The 17,430-nt window shown below is 36.5% G+C and overlaps 1 protein-coding gene across 1 annotated transcript in view; it reads right to left on the bottom strand.

The window, feature by feature from the left end:
- Positions 1-17,430, bottom strand: part of BCAR3 (BCAR3 adaptor protein, NSP family member) — a 92,556-nt gene that overhangs the window by 66,478 nt on the left and 8,648 nt on the right. Inside the window, 2 exon segments of the mRNA XM_054515753.1 lie at positions 5,699-5,813; positions 7,365-7,479. Of these exon segments, the coding sequence (XP_054371728.1) occupies positions 5,699-5,813; positions 7,365-7,451 (202 nt within the window). The 5' untranslated portion in view covers positions 7,452-7,479.

Here is a 17,430-nt window from a genome sequence, read left to right as displayed (position 1 = left end):
AGACTGTGATCTCATGTTGGACACCAAAATGCCTCACCAATATGTCCAGTGCAAGAAAAATGGCATTAGGGTGAGAATACAGAAAGAGGAGTTGAGATATGTGGATTCCACATTCAGATCTAGTATTCTGACCCACCTATTTCCTGTATGACATATACTAACATTTTTGTAACATACATCACACTGGTAGTTATTTTTCACAGGGAACACTGTATAGTACTCTATCAGCTTATCAAGTGGAAGATGCTACACAAGTGCAAACTATTATTTTCCTCATTGAATAAAGGAAAATGTCTTGCTCCTCTATCTAAACCACATGTTCCACAGTTCAGGTGAAAGACATTTCAAACCATGCCAAAACCTCTGATCGGTTGACACATAACATTGTCCCTGCTGGCTGATTCTAATCACTCAGGAAGTTTTTAGGTACTGTAGTTACATAGGAAGTAGTGTCATGCTTGTCATTTTTTTATGACTAAGAACAAGAAAAGGGGCAGTAACTTCCTCTGGAGCATAGTCATGCTCCCACTTACGTGCTAAGTAATGGGATTGCAGCTGGGCAGCCCTCCCTAAACTGTGATTACTCTTACTTGCATGAGTCATTACATTCTTTTCCTAAAGTTTTGTTTTGTCTTCAGGTGAAATTGAAAATTGGTCTTTGTCTTCACTTTTAACAATTTACACAACCCATCCTTGCACATACTTGATGCAAAGTTGTTAAAGAGAATTTGCCTACAGGATGCAAGAGGGAAAAATTCACAGGACTGGCTACAGTACCCCAGTGGCTGTGAGTTACTCCAGATTAAACTAGATCAAATTCCTCATTGCAAAGCTTTTGTTGTTTTCATACTTTCTATCTACTTTGGAAATGAGTACACTGAGCTGTGGGATGGAGTCTGGAAGCATCAATGTCCTGAAAGGAGCACAGCACCTCTGTCAAGCCCTCCCCATCAGTATTCATTTTAACCTGCCATACCCTGAGCCATCTGTTTATCTATATGGCATCACACTGTCTGTGAATCACCTTGCCATAGACAGGAGCACTGGAGCATTGTCCTTGGTGACACCACCATGAGGGAGGCTGAGAAAGCAGCAGTGTGCTGGCCACTGCTGGCCACACATCACACATTGCTGGGGCCTCCTATGGCCACCCTTGACTTTGCCTTTCTGAAGGAGGGGAGTATGTACAGGTGCATCTTTCCACCTGCAAAGACACCCAGAAAAGCAGCTAACTGAACAGTTAAGTGAGGAGGAACACAACTGGGACACAGGTCCCAAGACCTGTGCTGCTATGGCTTGCATACTTTAATTATGCCAAGAGTTGGCATAAGAGTACTTGCCAGTTCTTGAGACCATTTTCAAATGTGCTTGGCTTACAGAAACAAAGGAAACAATGGGACACAAGAAGTGGATTCACTGGGAAATTTCAATTTGTCCTTAAATGTCAGAATTCCAGTCTTCTTCAAATAGCCAGGAGAAAACCCATTTACTCCAAAAGCACTGCTCTGCAGCTGCAGTAATAAAATGCAGAAGTAGCTACACACGATGAGGACGTGGCATGTGTGGATTGCTCACACAGCAGTTCATGTAGATGCCCTGATAAACAAAAGTCAAAGCCAGATGCTGCTATAGATTTGTCTTAGAATAAAAAGGACCCAAATAAACAAAATACTACACTCCAGCCTTGACTCCCCACAGATGCTACGTAGAAAAAGTAATGATCATAGCTATTGGCTAGGAAATTAAGTTTATTTGCTGTTAATTTTCAAGTTAGTCAAAGACATCACGGCAAATAAAAATGACAATGACTTGAAAAATGCTTCAGCTCTTGGAATCTGACAATATTAATTTTGAAAACTATGAGCTATGGCAACTGTGCTTTCTAATGCCCTCCCTGGCTGCCAGCTGAAACAGGCAAGTTTAGTCAGCACCCATCCAGACCTCCATAATTAATCTACCAACATGATCTCTTGCTATTTGATCTGTCTTGGGTCTGGAGACACAAGGTCCTTCAGAAACTCCCAAGGAGTTACCTGTTAGGAGTTGGTGTTCAGAAACCTTGCAATCCCCAGCCTCAGAAAAGCTTGCAAGAAGACACATCCCATAGCTGATCATTCTGCAAACAATGTTGTGGTACAGCAAGAGAGTTTGAAGAGTTACATCAACTCATTGTCAGATATAATACAAGAAAACAATCATCTTGAACAAAAAATAATTAGTAATTAAAAAATTATTAAACAAAAACCACACAGATTCTACGGCTATAATATGTTGTGTCCCTTTCCCCCTCTTTAAATTTGGTATTGAAAATCATGTAAAGCAACTTGTGCTGCCATTGATTAGACAGACCTGTTTCAAAAGTTCAAAATACACTGGTAAAATGGCACTAAATCCAGTTTTCTTTTAGTGACTAGTTTTGGTAAATGATACTTTAAACTGGAAAGAAGCTGGACAAGGTCTTTTGGGTTCCTTTTTACCAGAGGGTCTGTTTTCCTCTCTTTGCTTTTAGCAGTGGTGGAACTGTCACTGGGGATCTAAGACTCACTCCGAGTTTCTGTTTCTCCACGTTTCTGTAAAAAGTCTCAGATACAGGGGAATTACCAGCCTCTTTGCCTGTGACAGATGTTTTTCATTTCAAACATTACTGATGTAGAGGCAAGAATAAACAGAGTGTGAGAAAGCACCAGTAAGCAAATTTGGAACTTTCAGTAGATGAAGTGATACTGTCAGAGGTGTTTGTTAACAACTCTGTAACAGCATTTACATTATTGACTTTCTCAAACAGAGAAAGCAAAAAACTCCAAATCCTTGTGTCTCTCAGTAGGAGCAAAACAGACCACACAGGTAGCAATGCCACCTCTGTCATGCAGATCAAACTGTTCAAAGCTTCCTCTCCCTCTGTTGGCAAAGTTACCAGCATGCTTTAGCATGAGGTTGGAATCTGACAGGTTGACACTACATAGCACTGCCCCAAAGCACTCTGGCTGCATTTGTAATGTTTCAAAGAGCAAAAGCACTAGAATGTGTGGCTTCAATTACAGTCAACAGTACAGCAGCATTAAAGTTTTCTGGTACAGGTCAAAAATATCAGAGCCCCATTATTCAAATCACTGATCCACTATTATTTTGCTGGGCTGAAGTGGTGTAACAATTTTGAATATTTATTTTCCTACTGATTAGCTAATGCCACTCAAAAATCAGTTGCCCCACTCACTTCCCTATCACTGACTGCCATAAAGATGGCATAAAAGCATCAAGCCAGTGACCTTTGTATTGTGTACTCTGCCTAATTCAACAGATGTGTGATCATGTGCACATGTTTCATCCAGCTCTAATGTGTTGCTGGGCATTATGTCCATGCACAGATCTTGGAATTAATTACTGTGGAAACACAGCCCAAGTAGCTAGAGTTAGACAGGATGAATCAAATGGAATCCAAATGTACTGAGACATGTCCTGTTCTAAGTAGTTTCAGAATCGAGATATTTTAGAAAACAGGAAAATATTTTCACAAATATTCCCAAAATTTAATGTCACTTTTAACCCTGTGAAAATGCTTACTTACTAAAGTGACTTGTCACTTGAAGCACTCTCTGGAAACTGTTGAACCAGCATCAAATACAATGTTGTTGTTTAGAGCTGAAAATAACAGCAAACAGAGAAGATAGCCTTTGCTCTGATCCAGTAAGTACATTAGTAGGACATTAGCATTTATTTACTAGAATTGAAAATTTTAGAAATTTTCTCTAATGTCTGACTACAGCAAAGTTCAGTATTGGAAAACAAATGTAACTGATTAGGCACTTTGCTCCTAGACACAGCATTCTGTCAAAGACAGACACAAAACAAAACTGTGTCATAATAGGCTGGAGACCAGATAACAACCATTAGTCCCTGCTGTGAAAACAAACCAGTCTGCACTCATGTATGACTGACTGAACTGATCTGTTTTCAACCTTCCCAGAAATCCTTAATACAATAGGCAATGAAATTGAGGATGCAAATACCCTAGTGTAAACAGAACTTGGAGATTAATGTGTCTGTATTTTTTTCAAGCACATAATTCAATTATACATTTAATTATCATTAGCCAAAACCCAACAGTGAATGGAGACATTGCTCAAGATAAAGGCCCATAAAAATATGAACCAGCACTAATTTTACCAGAATTTAGCTTAAAGAGTCCTAGCAATTAACTGCCAAAACAAAAAACAAAACCAAAATGGCATCATGCTGTCACCTTGCAAAATCTGTGTCTGGAGGGAAAAAAAATTACATACACACATAATTTTAAAAGGAAAAATTTTGACTCAAATTCATATTCACTGAAGTCATCAGCAATACATCAAGATTTGATGTAGGCTTAACATATCTGAAGCTGAACAATCATGAGTTGGAACATTCTGTTGAGTTGAATGAAGTGTTGCATAACTATCTACAAATCAATTTACCATGTCAATGACTGTTTGAAAAGCGTAGTGCTGCATTGAAAAACTGTAAACTAGCCCTGAAAAACAATGCTACATTGACAACTGTAATACATTCCACACTTCAGTACCTGAAAAGATTACAAAACACAGTCCCAATGCACACAAAACCAGATACCAATTGAAACACATCCAGTTTCACTGCAATCATCAACTGAAATAATTTCCTAATCTGTTCACAGTAGCAGTTACAAAAATGTCATATTTACATTCATATTTTAAGACAGTCAAACCTATGAGCTGTAGAAGTTGTGTAATTGTTAAATCAATATTGAACTTGTCAGAAAACATTGAGGAAATACAGTGACCTACTTGTACACAATCAGTTCTAGGTCCTACTGAGAACTTCAGTAGCTAAACACATTTTATGAGTAATCAATTTCTACACATGGTCCAGAAGTCTTATCTTGACCAAGAGAATGTAACAGGAGGACTGTTAGCCAAATAACTAAATGCTTCACATTAAATTTGCAAAAACCTTTGGCAGTGATCTGAAGAATTATTGGACAGAATGCATAATACTTATATCTCATTATCTTGTGAGCAATTCTCAAAATACCCAATACAACAAGTCATAGCTGAATAACTTCTCACTATGCCCTTCTACTCAGTCTAGAATGTCTTACAGGGCTTGTTCCAACTCTCATGAATCTGAGTTGAATTTTGATACTGAGCTGATAAAAACAACAAATGATGCAGTGATCAAGTCTTAATTCACAACAAAGTCCCTAATGGAAAAGAAGAGTCAGAACTGTGCAAGCACTCATCCTCTCCTCAGCAGGGATGAGGTGGGATGTATGCAAATTAGCTTGGTTTAGACCTTCTGATGTGATCTTTCCAAATGAGGAAGATATTTGTGACACAGACTTCTGTCAATTATGGTATGTTATCATTACTGTGTTTTGTTAAGATGAAGACTGTGAGAGGAATAGAAACGGAAATTATAGTGAAACCTTTTCTAAATGACAACTTTTATAAAAAATACAGGGTATAATATTTTGTAAATCCATGCCAAAATGTGGATGTTTGATTTTTGTTAAACTAATGTTTAACAATTCCTCTTATTGTCTGTGTAAAGTCCCCCAGTGATCTGCATTCAGAGCAGTATCCCAGGCTGAATCAGGGTATTTGTTTATCGTTCTTTGGGACAGGGAAGCTCGGGTTGCCGTAGCTCATTCCTCAATCTTTAGGAGACAACACAGAACTCTTACCTCTCTTTTGTTTTACCTCCTGAAGCAGCAGGATATTGGAAATGAGGTGTGTTCGGTGGCCTTGATTTTCAATTCCCAGTTTTCTAAGATCAACTTCTGTAAGATGGAATAAGTCCTGTGGCAAATGCCAGAGTAAGGAAAATATTATACTGTTAATACTGGAGAATTCAAGTGTCTCTCAGATATGTTTGCTGTTTCTGGTACCATAAGTTACCTAACAGCAAATGTTAGTATATTCATATTTTATATGAAGGCCCCTTGTCATGATAAGGTATATCATGGTAGGAATAAGGTATTTTACTTTTAAAATATTAAGTCCTTGTCTCTTGGTTTTTTCTCAAAACAACTCTGGTCAGCTTAGCTGCAGAGTTCCTGAAAACTATGACTCCTTTGAGTAAAAAAAAAAAAAACAACCAAAAATCCCCAAAGTGCTAGTATTCCAATTGCACTAATTAATGAAGGAAGATAAATCTCAGCATGAACTGATAGGAATAATGATTTTAGAAAGGAAGCTTTTGTATAATGGAGAGGATATTCACTGTAATAATAGATAACATAAGTTGTGGCACCGTTTTGAAGAACAAGAATTTCCATATAATGCATTTGAGTAATCAAACCTGAAGCATTCTCTCTAACCTACTTTATCTCCAAAAACTCATTACTATTTTACTTTCAAAATATGCTGCTGAATAACTCCAGACATTATTTACAAGGAAGTACAGAATTTCAATGTTGATTTATAAGTGGGTACAAAACTTGACTTGATGACGAAAACTTTCAGAGCAAATAGAAAATATATCAAAATACATTTCTTTATATTTTTACTGTTCTGTATTTTCACTGTAGATAAGATAAAGAGAGGTACATAGAATGTACAGTATTCTGTTACTAGCAAGTCATGTTACTGGAAGTGGCTTTTTCTAATGGAGATTTGCAATTCAGATCCCAAAACACAAAATGAGATTGATTCACTGTGTAAACAATAAGACAATTGACACAGAATTTCTAGCGTTAACCACTATTTCTGAAACTGTAATTTAAAAATCTTTCTTTCAAACTAAAACTGCTTCAAAAGCCTGACATTATTTGCTTTAGACTGAGTAATGGTCAAATTACTGAATGCCTCAATTTCTTAGGCCACTAGCTAATACTGTTTTAAAAGAAAAAAAACATTCTCACTGTTGGAGACCTTCAGTCATGCCTGAGAATGTAATATTCTTTCTCAAATGATAACTCATATGTAACTAATAACATGAAAGTAGAGAGTTGCATAATTCTTACTTCTAATTTATTCCTTTCTAGGTTTGCCCAAATGCAAAAGCTGGTACTAATGCTGAATTCACATATCACTAGAAATTATTTTTCAGCTTTGGCAACAGTGACAAAGGGTCCCACTGCTTTTCTCAGAGACTCAGTATCTTCCAAATCCCAAAATCATCCCCCAATAAAGACAACAAAGGACTACATGCAATATGCTTGCTCTTCAGACTTCAGCAAAAAGGTTGTGAGAAGGAACACAACTAAGATTGTTGAGAACTCCAGTACTGAACAGCTTAGGGTAACACAATAGAAACTTTTATAGGCACATTTTGGTTGGGGTTTTTTAAGTAGCTTTAAAGATCTTAACATTTTCTCAAGAATTTTATTGAAAAAGGACAATTCTTACCTCTATTCCATCATATTGTTCGAAGAGTGTGCAATATTCTGCAAGTCCAAGCTGGGCCAGCCAGTTAGAAATGGGTAGATACTTCATTATCTACTCCTTCCCAATGCCTATGACTCTGAAAAACAAAACCAAATTACAAATAACAATGCTTAGGAATGTTAAACTGAACTCAGAAAGCACTTCACAAATGCAAGTTCCACTATTATGGCCTTTTTTTGGCTGCATGGTAAGAGGTAGTTATCGGTGCATTAAGATTTTTACCTTTAATTCACTGTTTCACTGTAATCCTCATACAAGCAGGGAATGTTGAATACTATATTTTGTTTTGCTTTGCAGCTGAAATAATCTTTTAGATGAATCAACAGAGTCACTTGATACTGCAGTATCAATTAAAATACACTCAGCCTTTGCATTCAAAGAATGTTTCTCATACTCATTCAGTGACAATGTCATTCTTCTTACACGTGTGACACATGAAGACGACCTTAAATGAGGAGGAATGGCAAAAGGAACAATGCTTTCTGTAAGAATATGAAGGGTGTGAATGAAACTGCATTCTCTGTAACACAGTCAAAATGACTAAGATTCTGTGGTGGGTGTTTGTCCAAGGTGGGAACATAGCTAAAGTCAACCTGTTACAGAAGATTTCTAAAGAGAAAAGCAACTGAAAGACTTTTACAGTTTGTTCTCATTATGCCATTTGAATTTGAGTTATCTGTAAATTAAAATATTTTTCATTACTTTTTTCCCCAGTTGCTAAGATGAAATAAAAGACAGACAGACATTAAGATGGGCATATGATGGACATCAGAAGATAAAAGACATAAAATACTCTCTTGCTATCACTGCTCCATGCAAGCAGTTATGCAAGATCTACACAGACAAATACTTAAGCTTCCAAGAATTGCTGCATTTCTGAAGACATGTCTATGTGCAAGTTTTAGCATAGCCTAAATCAATTCAAGAACGCCCAATTCTACATCTGTAACTGGCGGGCTGAACATTTTTTGTCCGAACACTGATGCCAGAAGCAGGAAATGCTCCTGTTCAGACACCTAGTGCATTGAATTGTATATTTTTGTTATGTTATTTCATTTTATTTTTAGTTGAAGATCCTTCTCTCATCTATACTTGAGAAGAAGTAGGTGCTCATTAGCTCTGGATAAACTGACTTTTCAGCTACAAACCATACATCCTAAGACATCTGCTTACTCTCAATGCACAAGGAGCTGCCCCAAAGGCTGACATGTTATGGTCAGCAAAGAGTCAGTGCTGCTTTCTGTGAAATGGGGAAAGCCATTTAGCATGTTCATAATTTTTGGAACCCTAGAAAAGCTTTGACGTCTTTCTTCTTTTTTTTTAAATAAAAATTGCAAACGTAAAAATACCATTCTGCAGAAATGTAGGCCACAGTAGCAGTATTAATTGTATCTGTGAACAATACATTTCTAGAAATGTTTTAAAAGCATTTCAGTTAGAACAGCAACAGTTAGCAATATACAAAATGTTTTGGAAGTCTGTGAATTTTACCTCAGTACTCAACCTTGGAAAAAAGTAAAAATGGTTGCGCTTCAGAGACACATACACAGTTACACTGTGGAAGCTGTAATTCTGGAATTTGTCACTTCATAGACTGTTGAAGAACAAAAATGCTAATTTGCAAGTCACATTATGAAATCCCTCTATTATCGATTGGAATACTGTGTTATATTATTTGCTTTATTGCAGATTTTTCATTATTGTGAAAGTATTGCAGGCTATGGGTAATGAGTATACATCTAAAGAACTGTGACATTCCAGTAACTAAGCATATTTTGTGGAGTAACATTGACCAGAAAATCTACACATTTAATTGACACACCACAAAAGAATTTCCTTGAGGAATGTGAAAGCCACAGTAAACATTCTTATGTGAGGCGAGGACAAGCTCAGCCACTGACATCTTTCATTTATGGCTTGCTTTAAACAGGTACTTTCAGATTGCAAGATCGTCAGCACGAAGGGCACATGATTCTCAGAGAGATAAAAGGAAAACCACAGCTGGTTGGCTAAAACATAAATAAAACCATGGACAAATACCTCTTTTCTTGTTCATACATTTTAAAGTAAGAGACTTCAAATTTGTTGTCATAAAAGACCCTTCTTCAAAACTGTTTAGCAACTTCAGTAAGAATATATATTTTTAAGACTACATATTTTATATTTAATTTTGAATGCTTAGGATTCCATATTAGTACATAACAATTTTTAAATCTACAGTAATTGCTAGAAGTCATCACACTTATCATCCCAGAACAAAGAAAAATTTTGCACTAAGCATGAAAGGAATCCTAGAATTTCCGCAGAGCAGCATTCTCTTTAACAATACAGTGATAAACTGTGGCTATCTAATCTTACTTGGTCAGCTGCATTTGCTGTTATTAATTTATACCAAAAAACAATCCCCAAAGCAACAAATAAATGCAAACCAAAATACCAATACCCCTGTTGTCCAAACCCCCATACAAAACAAAATTCATGCCCTTGTATGATAAGATACTAAGAAATACAAGATGCTTTACTTTCAAATACACTGCAATTACACCTTTGAATGGGATTATTTTTGTATTATTATGGCACACTTTTACATGCCATTAAGGTGTCTTTACTAACACCTTGGTAGACTTATCCTTTTTGTTTTAATGAAAAATTTGTTCCTACAGCTGAAGGAGAAAAAAGTTCCCTTTCTCTCACAAGGCAACTAATTGCCTTTCTGGTCTTTCTGCTAATGGTAGTTTTGGTGAATAAACTCAAATAACTCTTATTTAACCAAGATTACACTGTTCATTGGATGCAGGGTACAGCCTAGTGGTCAGGACTCAGGATCTATTCATAGCCTTATCAAGGTTAAGAGTAAAATGGAATTGCAAAACAAATTGTAAAATCCACTAAATATATCATTATGAGTTGTGGTTGTAGGCAGAGGGAGTTTCCTATTATTCTACTTTTACATTATTTATTTTTATCTCTGAAAATAGGATTAACTTTTCCTCAAGGCAAGTGATGGCAATATTTTTCAAGATGCAAAATATGATTATGAACACACTGGCAAAGTGTGTGGCAGATTTTGGGCATGTATTTTTTCCCTATTAAGAAATTAATATCCTTCCTTTCCAGGGAAAGGAAGGGAAGAAAAATAAAAACGACAGCATGTACTGCAGAGAAATACAAGATCTCTGTTCTCTTTATCTATTCTAAAATTGTCAGTTCCTGTACATCTAAGGACCTGCAAAAAGAGATCATCATAGGTTTTGTCAGGTCACCAGATTTTTGGGATAGAACCACTAAGGCTACATGACTTGCTTCTATTTATCAGTTAGACTTCTGTTCAAGACTGAAGTTATTCTGGACTCCTTACATGGAAGGTCTTGCAGAACTGTCCACATAATTTATACCATTTCTGGGGTTTTCACATAAAAATAAACAATTTAAATCTCACCTAGGTTTGTATCATTCTATTTCTGAACACCACCTGTTCAGAGGCTTTTAGGAAATCAAGTTACTGCTAAAAGGTTATGAAATGAGCAATAATGGGAGATTCCTAGCACAGCTCTCTGATCTACTGAGCTGAACTTTTGCTTTCAGAGTGCTTTCCTGCATTGTCTCTCACAGGTGCAGTCATGCATATTGGGGCACACATGATGCAAATGCACAGAGAAAGGTGTTTTATATGTAGCTTTCGGATCCAGTTGTTCACACTCCAATGCTTGCACACTGATAAGTCATTGTTCTTTCCTCTATCACACTTTCCCATTAAAAAGATGCTGCTACTGATGTTGCCTTGTAATATTGCAGACACAAGGTAAGTAATATGTAATATCAGATTCTTACTTCAGCTATGGTTTTGTCAAATTAGCATCATTAATTTTTAAAAAGTGTGTATGACAAAGGTACCACGATTGAGTAACTCCAAATCACAATGTGATTATAGTAAGTATTCCAGGCACAGTAATTCATGCTCCTTTTTCAGTCTCCCTTTGGGATTCAGGCAGTACTATGACTCAAGCCACATATCATGGTATAATCCTGTCCCCAACAAAATTACTCATGTGAGTCAGCAGAGCCAGCAATTTAATCTCATCTGGAAAGTAATTTCCCTTATTGTGCCTTTTCTCTTTCAGCAAAATTGACTTGGACTGTATTTCCAAATTAAAACTATCCTCCTGCTGTGACAAAATAATTTATTAGTATAAATTGATTTACTGGACACTTGCCTAAGTAAGTTTGCTTAAGGCTTTTTTTTTTTTGGCATGCTTTCCTAACTTGAATGAAAGGCCCATCAGTTTTGTTTTCAGATAGATTCTAATGTACTTCCACTTCAGATGTACCTTTGTCTTTTTCTGTCATTAATGAAATCAACAAACCCTCTAAATTACAGCCTCAATAAATCTGACCTTTCCATGCAACATCATGCGCACTTCAGGTCCTGTGTTCTGGCACTGACTAATAACACTGAGCAAAGGTCTGTCCCCTTTGCTGATCACAACTATTTGTGCTTAACTAAGCAATTCATTCAGGAATATTGTATTGTGATGCATGTTCAAGTGGCAGGAATTTTCTGTCATTTTTGTGCCAGTTTCTGAATACTGTAGAATGAAAAATTTTAAAAATTTTAAAATTTGGAAGTGGTCATGAAGCTTGTGATGTCACATCTCAGAGATCTTACCACCATAATACAAAAAAACTACCTCTTCTTTTGCAGACCAGGTCATAATTCTATTTCTTCTCTCTCTTCTTTAAACAATTTGCCAAGTGTAAGACATGCTGTAAGTAGTACAGTTAATTTTTCAAAATGCAATTCAGATTTACAATTTAAGACAGTAAATCTATGTGTTTTGGAAAAATCTCAAAAGATAACTGTTATATAAAAGGAATACTAAAGGCAGAGTGGGAAAGCTAGAAGGTATCAGTCAATGACCCCAAAGCTTGCCTCATCTCCACAGAAATGTTAACATTTTATTGAGAAAAGTAACCTTCTCTGAGATTTGTTCCTACAGTAATGGTAATTTGCCATAATTTCAATGACACTTGTTCTAGCCTACTGCCTTAAATAAGTTTTGCAGTTAAGAATTGAACAAGGTTCTCCTAACCTAATAGAGCTGTAGGCTGGTAATGCACTTAGTAAAGTTTGTAATAAAGCCAAGTCCATCTTTTCTGCTAACAAAAAGGGAAGGGCAGCCCAAGATGGGGGAAGAGACAAAAGCAGCAGAAATACCTGAAAAGCAATCCACCAGCAGAACCAAAGTGTCAGACACTGATCAAACAAATACTGGTGCTGTGCACTGGTCAGTCCAAAGAAAGCACTTACTGGGCCAAAGACTGTGGCTAAAAGGAGTTGGAAACTAGGACCAAAAATTCCTTCCTCTCTGTATTCACTGGAACAGAGCTTGATACATTGCACATAAACTGGATGACATCACAAGTAAATGATCTTCATTCTTTTTTTCAGATAGGAACAATATGCAAAACCTTGATGTTTTGGTTAACTCTGCATGAAAAGCAATTACTCATTATGTAATAATAAGTACAACCATATTCCAACTCTAGACTTATATGAAAAGACATCTTATAAGCAAAGAACTACCTAAGTAAGAAAGTTTCATAGATGGGAATGTGACCTATGTAGAAACTTTACGTACAGGGCATCAAGGGTGAAGAGGGAAAAAGCATAAGAACATAATGTAAAAAAAGGTTTATGGTCTTACAGTGGTGATGGTGTGACAAAATGAAGCAAAGAAATAAAATTATCAAAGTGGTACCCCTAATAAATCCCTGTTATAACATGTAGTAAATACACAAGAAAATCACAAAAGAAGATTTGAGAGAGACTTGACCTGGTAGAGGAAATTGCCCAGGAAGAGGGGCTGTTATTTCAAGTCAACTCAGGTGTCTTCTTTCCTTCACTATACATCCACAAAAAACCTTGTGCTGCCACAAAGCAAGCAATGGCAAGGAGTTGCTTATACAGCAAAAGTGAAAATTTGAGACATTAAGCATCCAGTCAAATCCTGCTACAGGTTATGGACACCTCTGCAGTCTAGAACAGAGTCTGCATGCAAACATAAACCCTTTAATGTATGCTGGACTGCAAAATAAAGCAACTGAGACAGAGACTTCCTTACTTTGGCCAACTGTGTTCTGGGAGCAACTCCAGTAAAAAGATTGGTAATTCTCTAGGGAGTGGCAGCTCTGTCACTGTTGCTTTTTGATTTACTGCAAAACTCAGGGCCCTTGAACATGAGAAATGATGAAGCTGCATGGAAAATTTCAGTTCTGTTTTGTAACACCCAAGAGGTTTAAAATCTGAGGTTTTTTTTTTCTTTCTCTAGAACAATCTGAAAGTCTTTTAAGCATACCAAGTTGATGTATTCTTAAACAGTCCCTTTCTCTCTTAATGAAAGGATAGGCTTGATGAAGGTCTCTATCTCTTTACCCAATGGGAGTCTATGCAGAAGCTGTATTGCTGAAAAGGGACCGAAACACACATTTTACTAGAATCATATTTCATGATTTGTTGAAAAGAGATGAGTACAGGAAAACAGTAACAGAAACAAGGCAAAACTGTACCACTAAATAGATCACTATCTTGCAACACTTCATTTGCAAACAGATCAAAACAAGCACTTAAATTCAAGCAGTGGCTCTATTACATTGAATTTAAAATACAAATGAAAGAATGTCCCACCAAAACTTCTAAACCACCACATTTCAAAGTCATAATCAGAATTTACAACATAAGTTTTAAACAAAAAAAAAATATTTAAAAAACCCCCTAAGACTGTGTACATATAAGATTTAACTTTTACTCTTCTTTCCTCTTTCTTGGAATTTCATTTCAAGCTTTTCCCATAACTGTGACTACTAAAACATAATTTAAGACTCTGAAATTCTCAAAGTTCTATGGAAAATTTAAAATGAACTGTAATCTTTCAGAAATCCATTTAATTTTTGCCATAATGTAAATGAGAAACATAAGTTTGCTTGTAGGATACCATAAGCTGCAAGCTTTTTTCATATTTATATTGCCACCAATTAGAAATTTGTGTACTACAAGCTAGGTAGACATAGGTGAACTTTATAGGTTGTTTATAGTTACACTGTGAACTATCACATTTCCATCAAATGAGTTAAATTAAAGCACAAGTCTGATAATCTCATAGGGTAAGGATATGATGACAACTCCTCCTAGTGGAAGCACATCTGACACAACAAAATTCAGAAACATACAGATTTCCTAAGTATCATGCTAGGTTATTGCTGGTACTAGCTAGCTCGGCACTTTTTCTACCCTTTACTTAATTAAACTAAATCTCATCCAACTTTTCAGTACAATAAAAAACCATATACGGGGTTTTAAGGAAGGTGAAAATAACTTCACTTTAAAGCTTGCTGTTACACTGGTGTAACATGGTTTCTACACATAGCTGAGAATCAGATTTCAAATTAATCTAAAGCAATCTTTTACTGCAGGACTATGTGTCACCACCATCTCTTAAAACTGTGGGTGAGACTGATGTGATGTAAAGTAACTTACATTTATGGTGAACAATGAAGCTCTGCTGATTTACTGCTGCTGGGAGTGCAGCTCGCCGTGGCTCCTTTTTGTTTCCTCTTTCACTCATACTTTGTTTCAACAGTGCCAGGAATGATTTCCATGTGAATGAGTTCCCTACACTTATCTGAATAGACTACTCTGTTCACCCAATTCCATCTCCAAGGCTCAGACTGTCACAGACATTACACATGCTGTTCAGCCAGAACCTAGAGGAGTGGTTTACCAGAATAGCTCAGAGCAGACAGAGCTATTAGGAATATGCAGTATCACGTAATATGCTGAACAGCTATCACTACTCTAATTCATTTCTTTTAGTCCCTGATTTGCTTCATGTTTCCTTGTTCAAGTTCTTTTAAGTCCAATATATTTTGGGTGAAATTTTGAGAAGTTGTTGTGAAGGATGTAAGGATATTACATTCTTTGAAAAGAAACCATTAGCATAAATATTGTTGGCAGTCTAGGCACTGAAGGGATACTTCTAACATGGATTTTTATGCCAAACCAGCATTTAGCAAATCTGTTGCAGACTACAGAGAAACAAATACAAAACATTACTCAACTTGTATATGCTGTTCTGGCCAATGTTTGTGTAAAGATAAATAGTCTACAAAGTACCCATCAGGAGTTAAATACATACTGACTCAGCAACTCAGCAACCACATAGCAGATTTTCATGCCAGACATCTCACAAAAAATGCCACAGACATCAAGCTACTTTATGTCAGACTTCAAATCGGGTATTTTTACTTGGTGGGATGTCAATATTATCACCAGTAGCTTACAAGAACCAACTAAGACAGTGGTTCATCATTCTTTATGTGCAGCTTATGGAAGGCATAGACTAACCACCTCGTTTATTTCCCTTACATACAGGAGCGTAACTTTCTCCATTTCATAACATCAACATAGTCTTAATTATTAAGCCGAAGTTCTAAAACAGAAGCAGCAGTTTTTCACACAATCTTATTCAATTGGGAACATGATGTCACTCATGTCCTGGGTAGCAAAAAGATAAATGAATTTAAAACATGGTCTATGCAGATAAAACAACAAATAAAAAACTATTTAAAACAAAGACAGACATAATCAAGATCTCTGAAAATTCTTACAGGATGAAGTACTAGCAGCTGTGGTAGTAAATATCCCTGTACACTTACGTTCTTACAACAATTCTATAAGCAAAAGTTCGTCCTAGGAAGACACTTCTGGTCCATTCATGCAAATGTTCTTGCATTGCACACAGAATGCAGATGTGGCACAAAGCTGCTCCACAAGTACAAATTAGTTCAAACAATTCTGAAGTGTCACTTTGCTCTTGCAGATTTTAACAATACTTGGCCCATTGCATGGGCAGAATCCTATCTCTACAGCCTGATTAGTCATTGTACATTCTCCTGCCATTGGTGTAAAGTTAAAATGAATCTACTGTGTATGTTTTCTGATTCCCAGAAATGGCAAATGTTTGTGCTTAATGCAGGTGATATGACAGCAATCAGGTGATCAAGTATTAATGAACCCAGCACATCACCAGAAAAGACTAGTACAAATCTCCAAATACATTCAGTACAAGCAACTTAGCAGATCTTTTTGAAGGCTACAGCTAATTGTAACAGTATTTATGTGATCAGACTCAAATGAATAAATAGAACAAAGATAATCAAACACTTAAATAGAAAAGGTTGGTCACTACTGTCTAGTAAATCTTTTCTCTTTCTGCATATCTGTGTGGTCTTTTGTAGCTAGATGGGAGTTCATCCTACCTGCACAAGCAGTGTGTTAGTTCAGTGCTGAAATTGAGCCAGTACTCACTGTTGAAAAGACTCCACAGCTGCTTCTCAGCTTGAACAGCCAGAGCCTATAGTGCACCCAACAGTAACAGACTGTAAATACATATGCCATATAATCAGAAATCTGATTAAAGCTAGCATGCTAAGCTCTCTGTGGGGAGAAGGGATGAAGAAAGAAGGAGTTTACATCTGTGATTCTATGCTAACATTTTACTGTGGATTGATCCAACTTCAACATTCTAGTCCTGCTCCTTTCAATTCCTCAGCCATATCAACCCAGAAGTTCCTCACCACCTCCATCACACCAAATCTACCATTTGTGTGGTCAGATGCTAAACTGGATCCATGAAATGGTCCTGTTTTACTGAAAACACAAAATTGTGCCCCTGCACAGTGGATTTAAAAAAAAAAAAAGTGCAGGTCCAGGACCATGGCCTGTCTCAAGTTCTATAACTCCTAATAACTGCAGTGGGTTTCCAAAATGTTTTATCATTTAATACATTCCTCTTCAGCTCTTCTACCCTTCAGAATAGGAAGGAAATAGTAGGACTGCCATATTTTTTAATAAGACTGCTCAGAGACACAGAACATCTGAAAAAAATCCACAATTAAAAAAAAATATTCTTTTTATTTGCCTTCTGCTGTTTGAAACTTTATGGTTAACTTAGGTCTATCTTTCAAGAAA

The sequence above is a fragment of the Molothrus ater genome, chromosome 9 (assembly GCF_012460135.2).
Source record: "Molothrus ater isolate BHLD 08-10-18 breed brown headed cowbird chromosome 9, BPBGC_Mater_1.1, whole genome shotgun sequence".
NCBI classification, from domain to species: domain Eukaryota; kingdom Metazoa; phylum Chordata; class Aves; order Passeriformes; family Icteridae; genus Molothrus; species Molothrus ater.
Note: the sequence above shows the minus strand (reverse complement) of the source record. Positions and strands in the feature narration are given on the sequence as shown.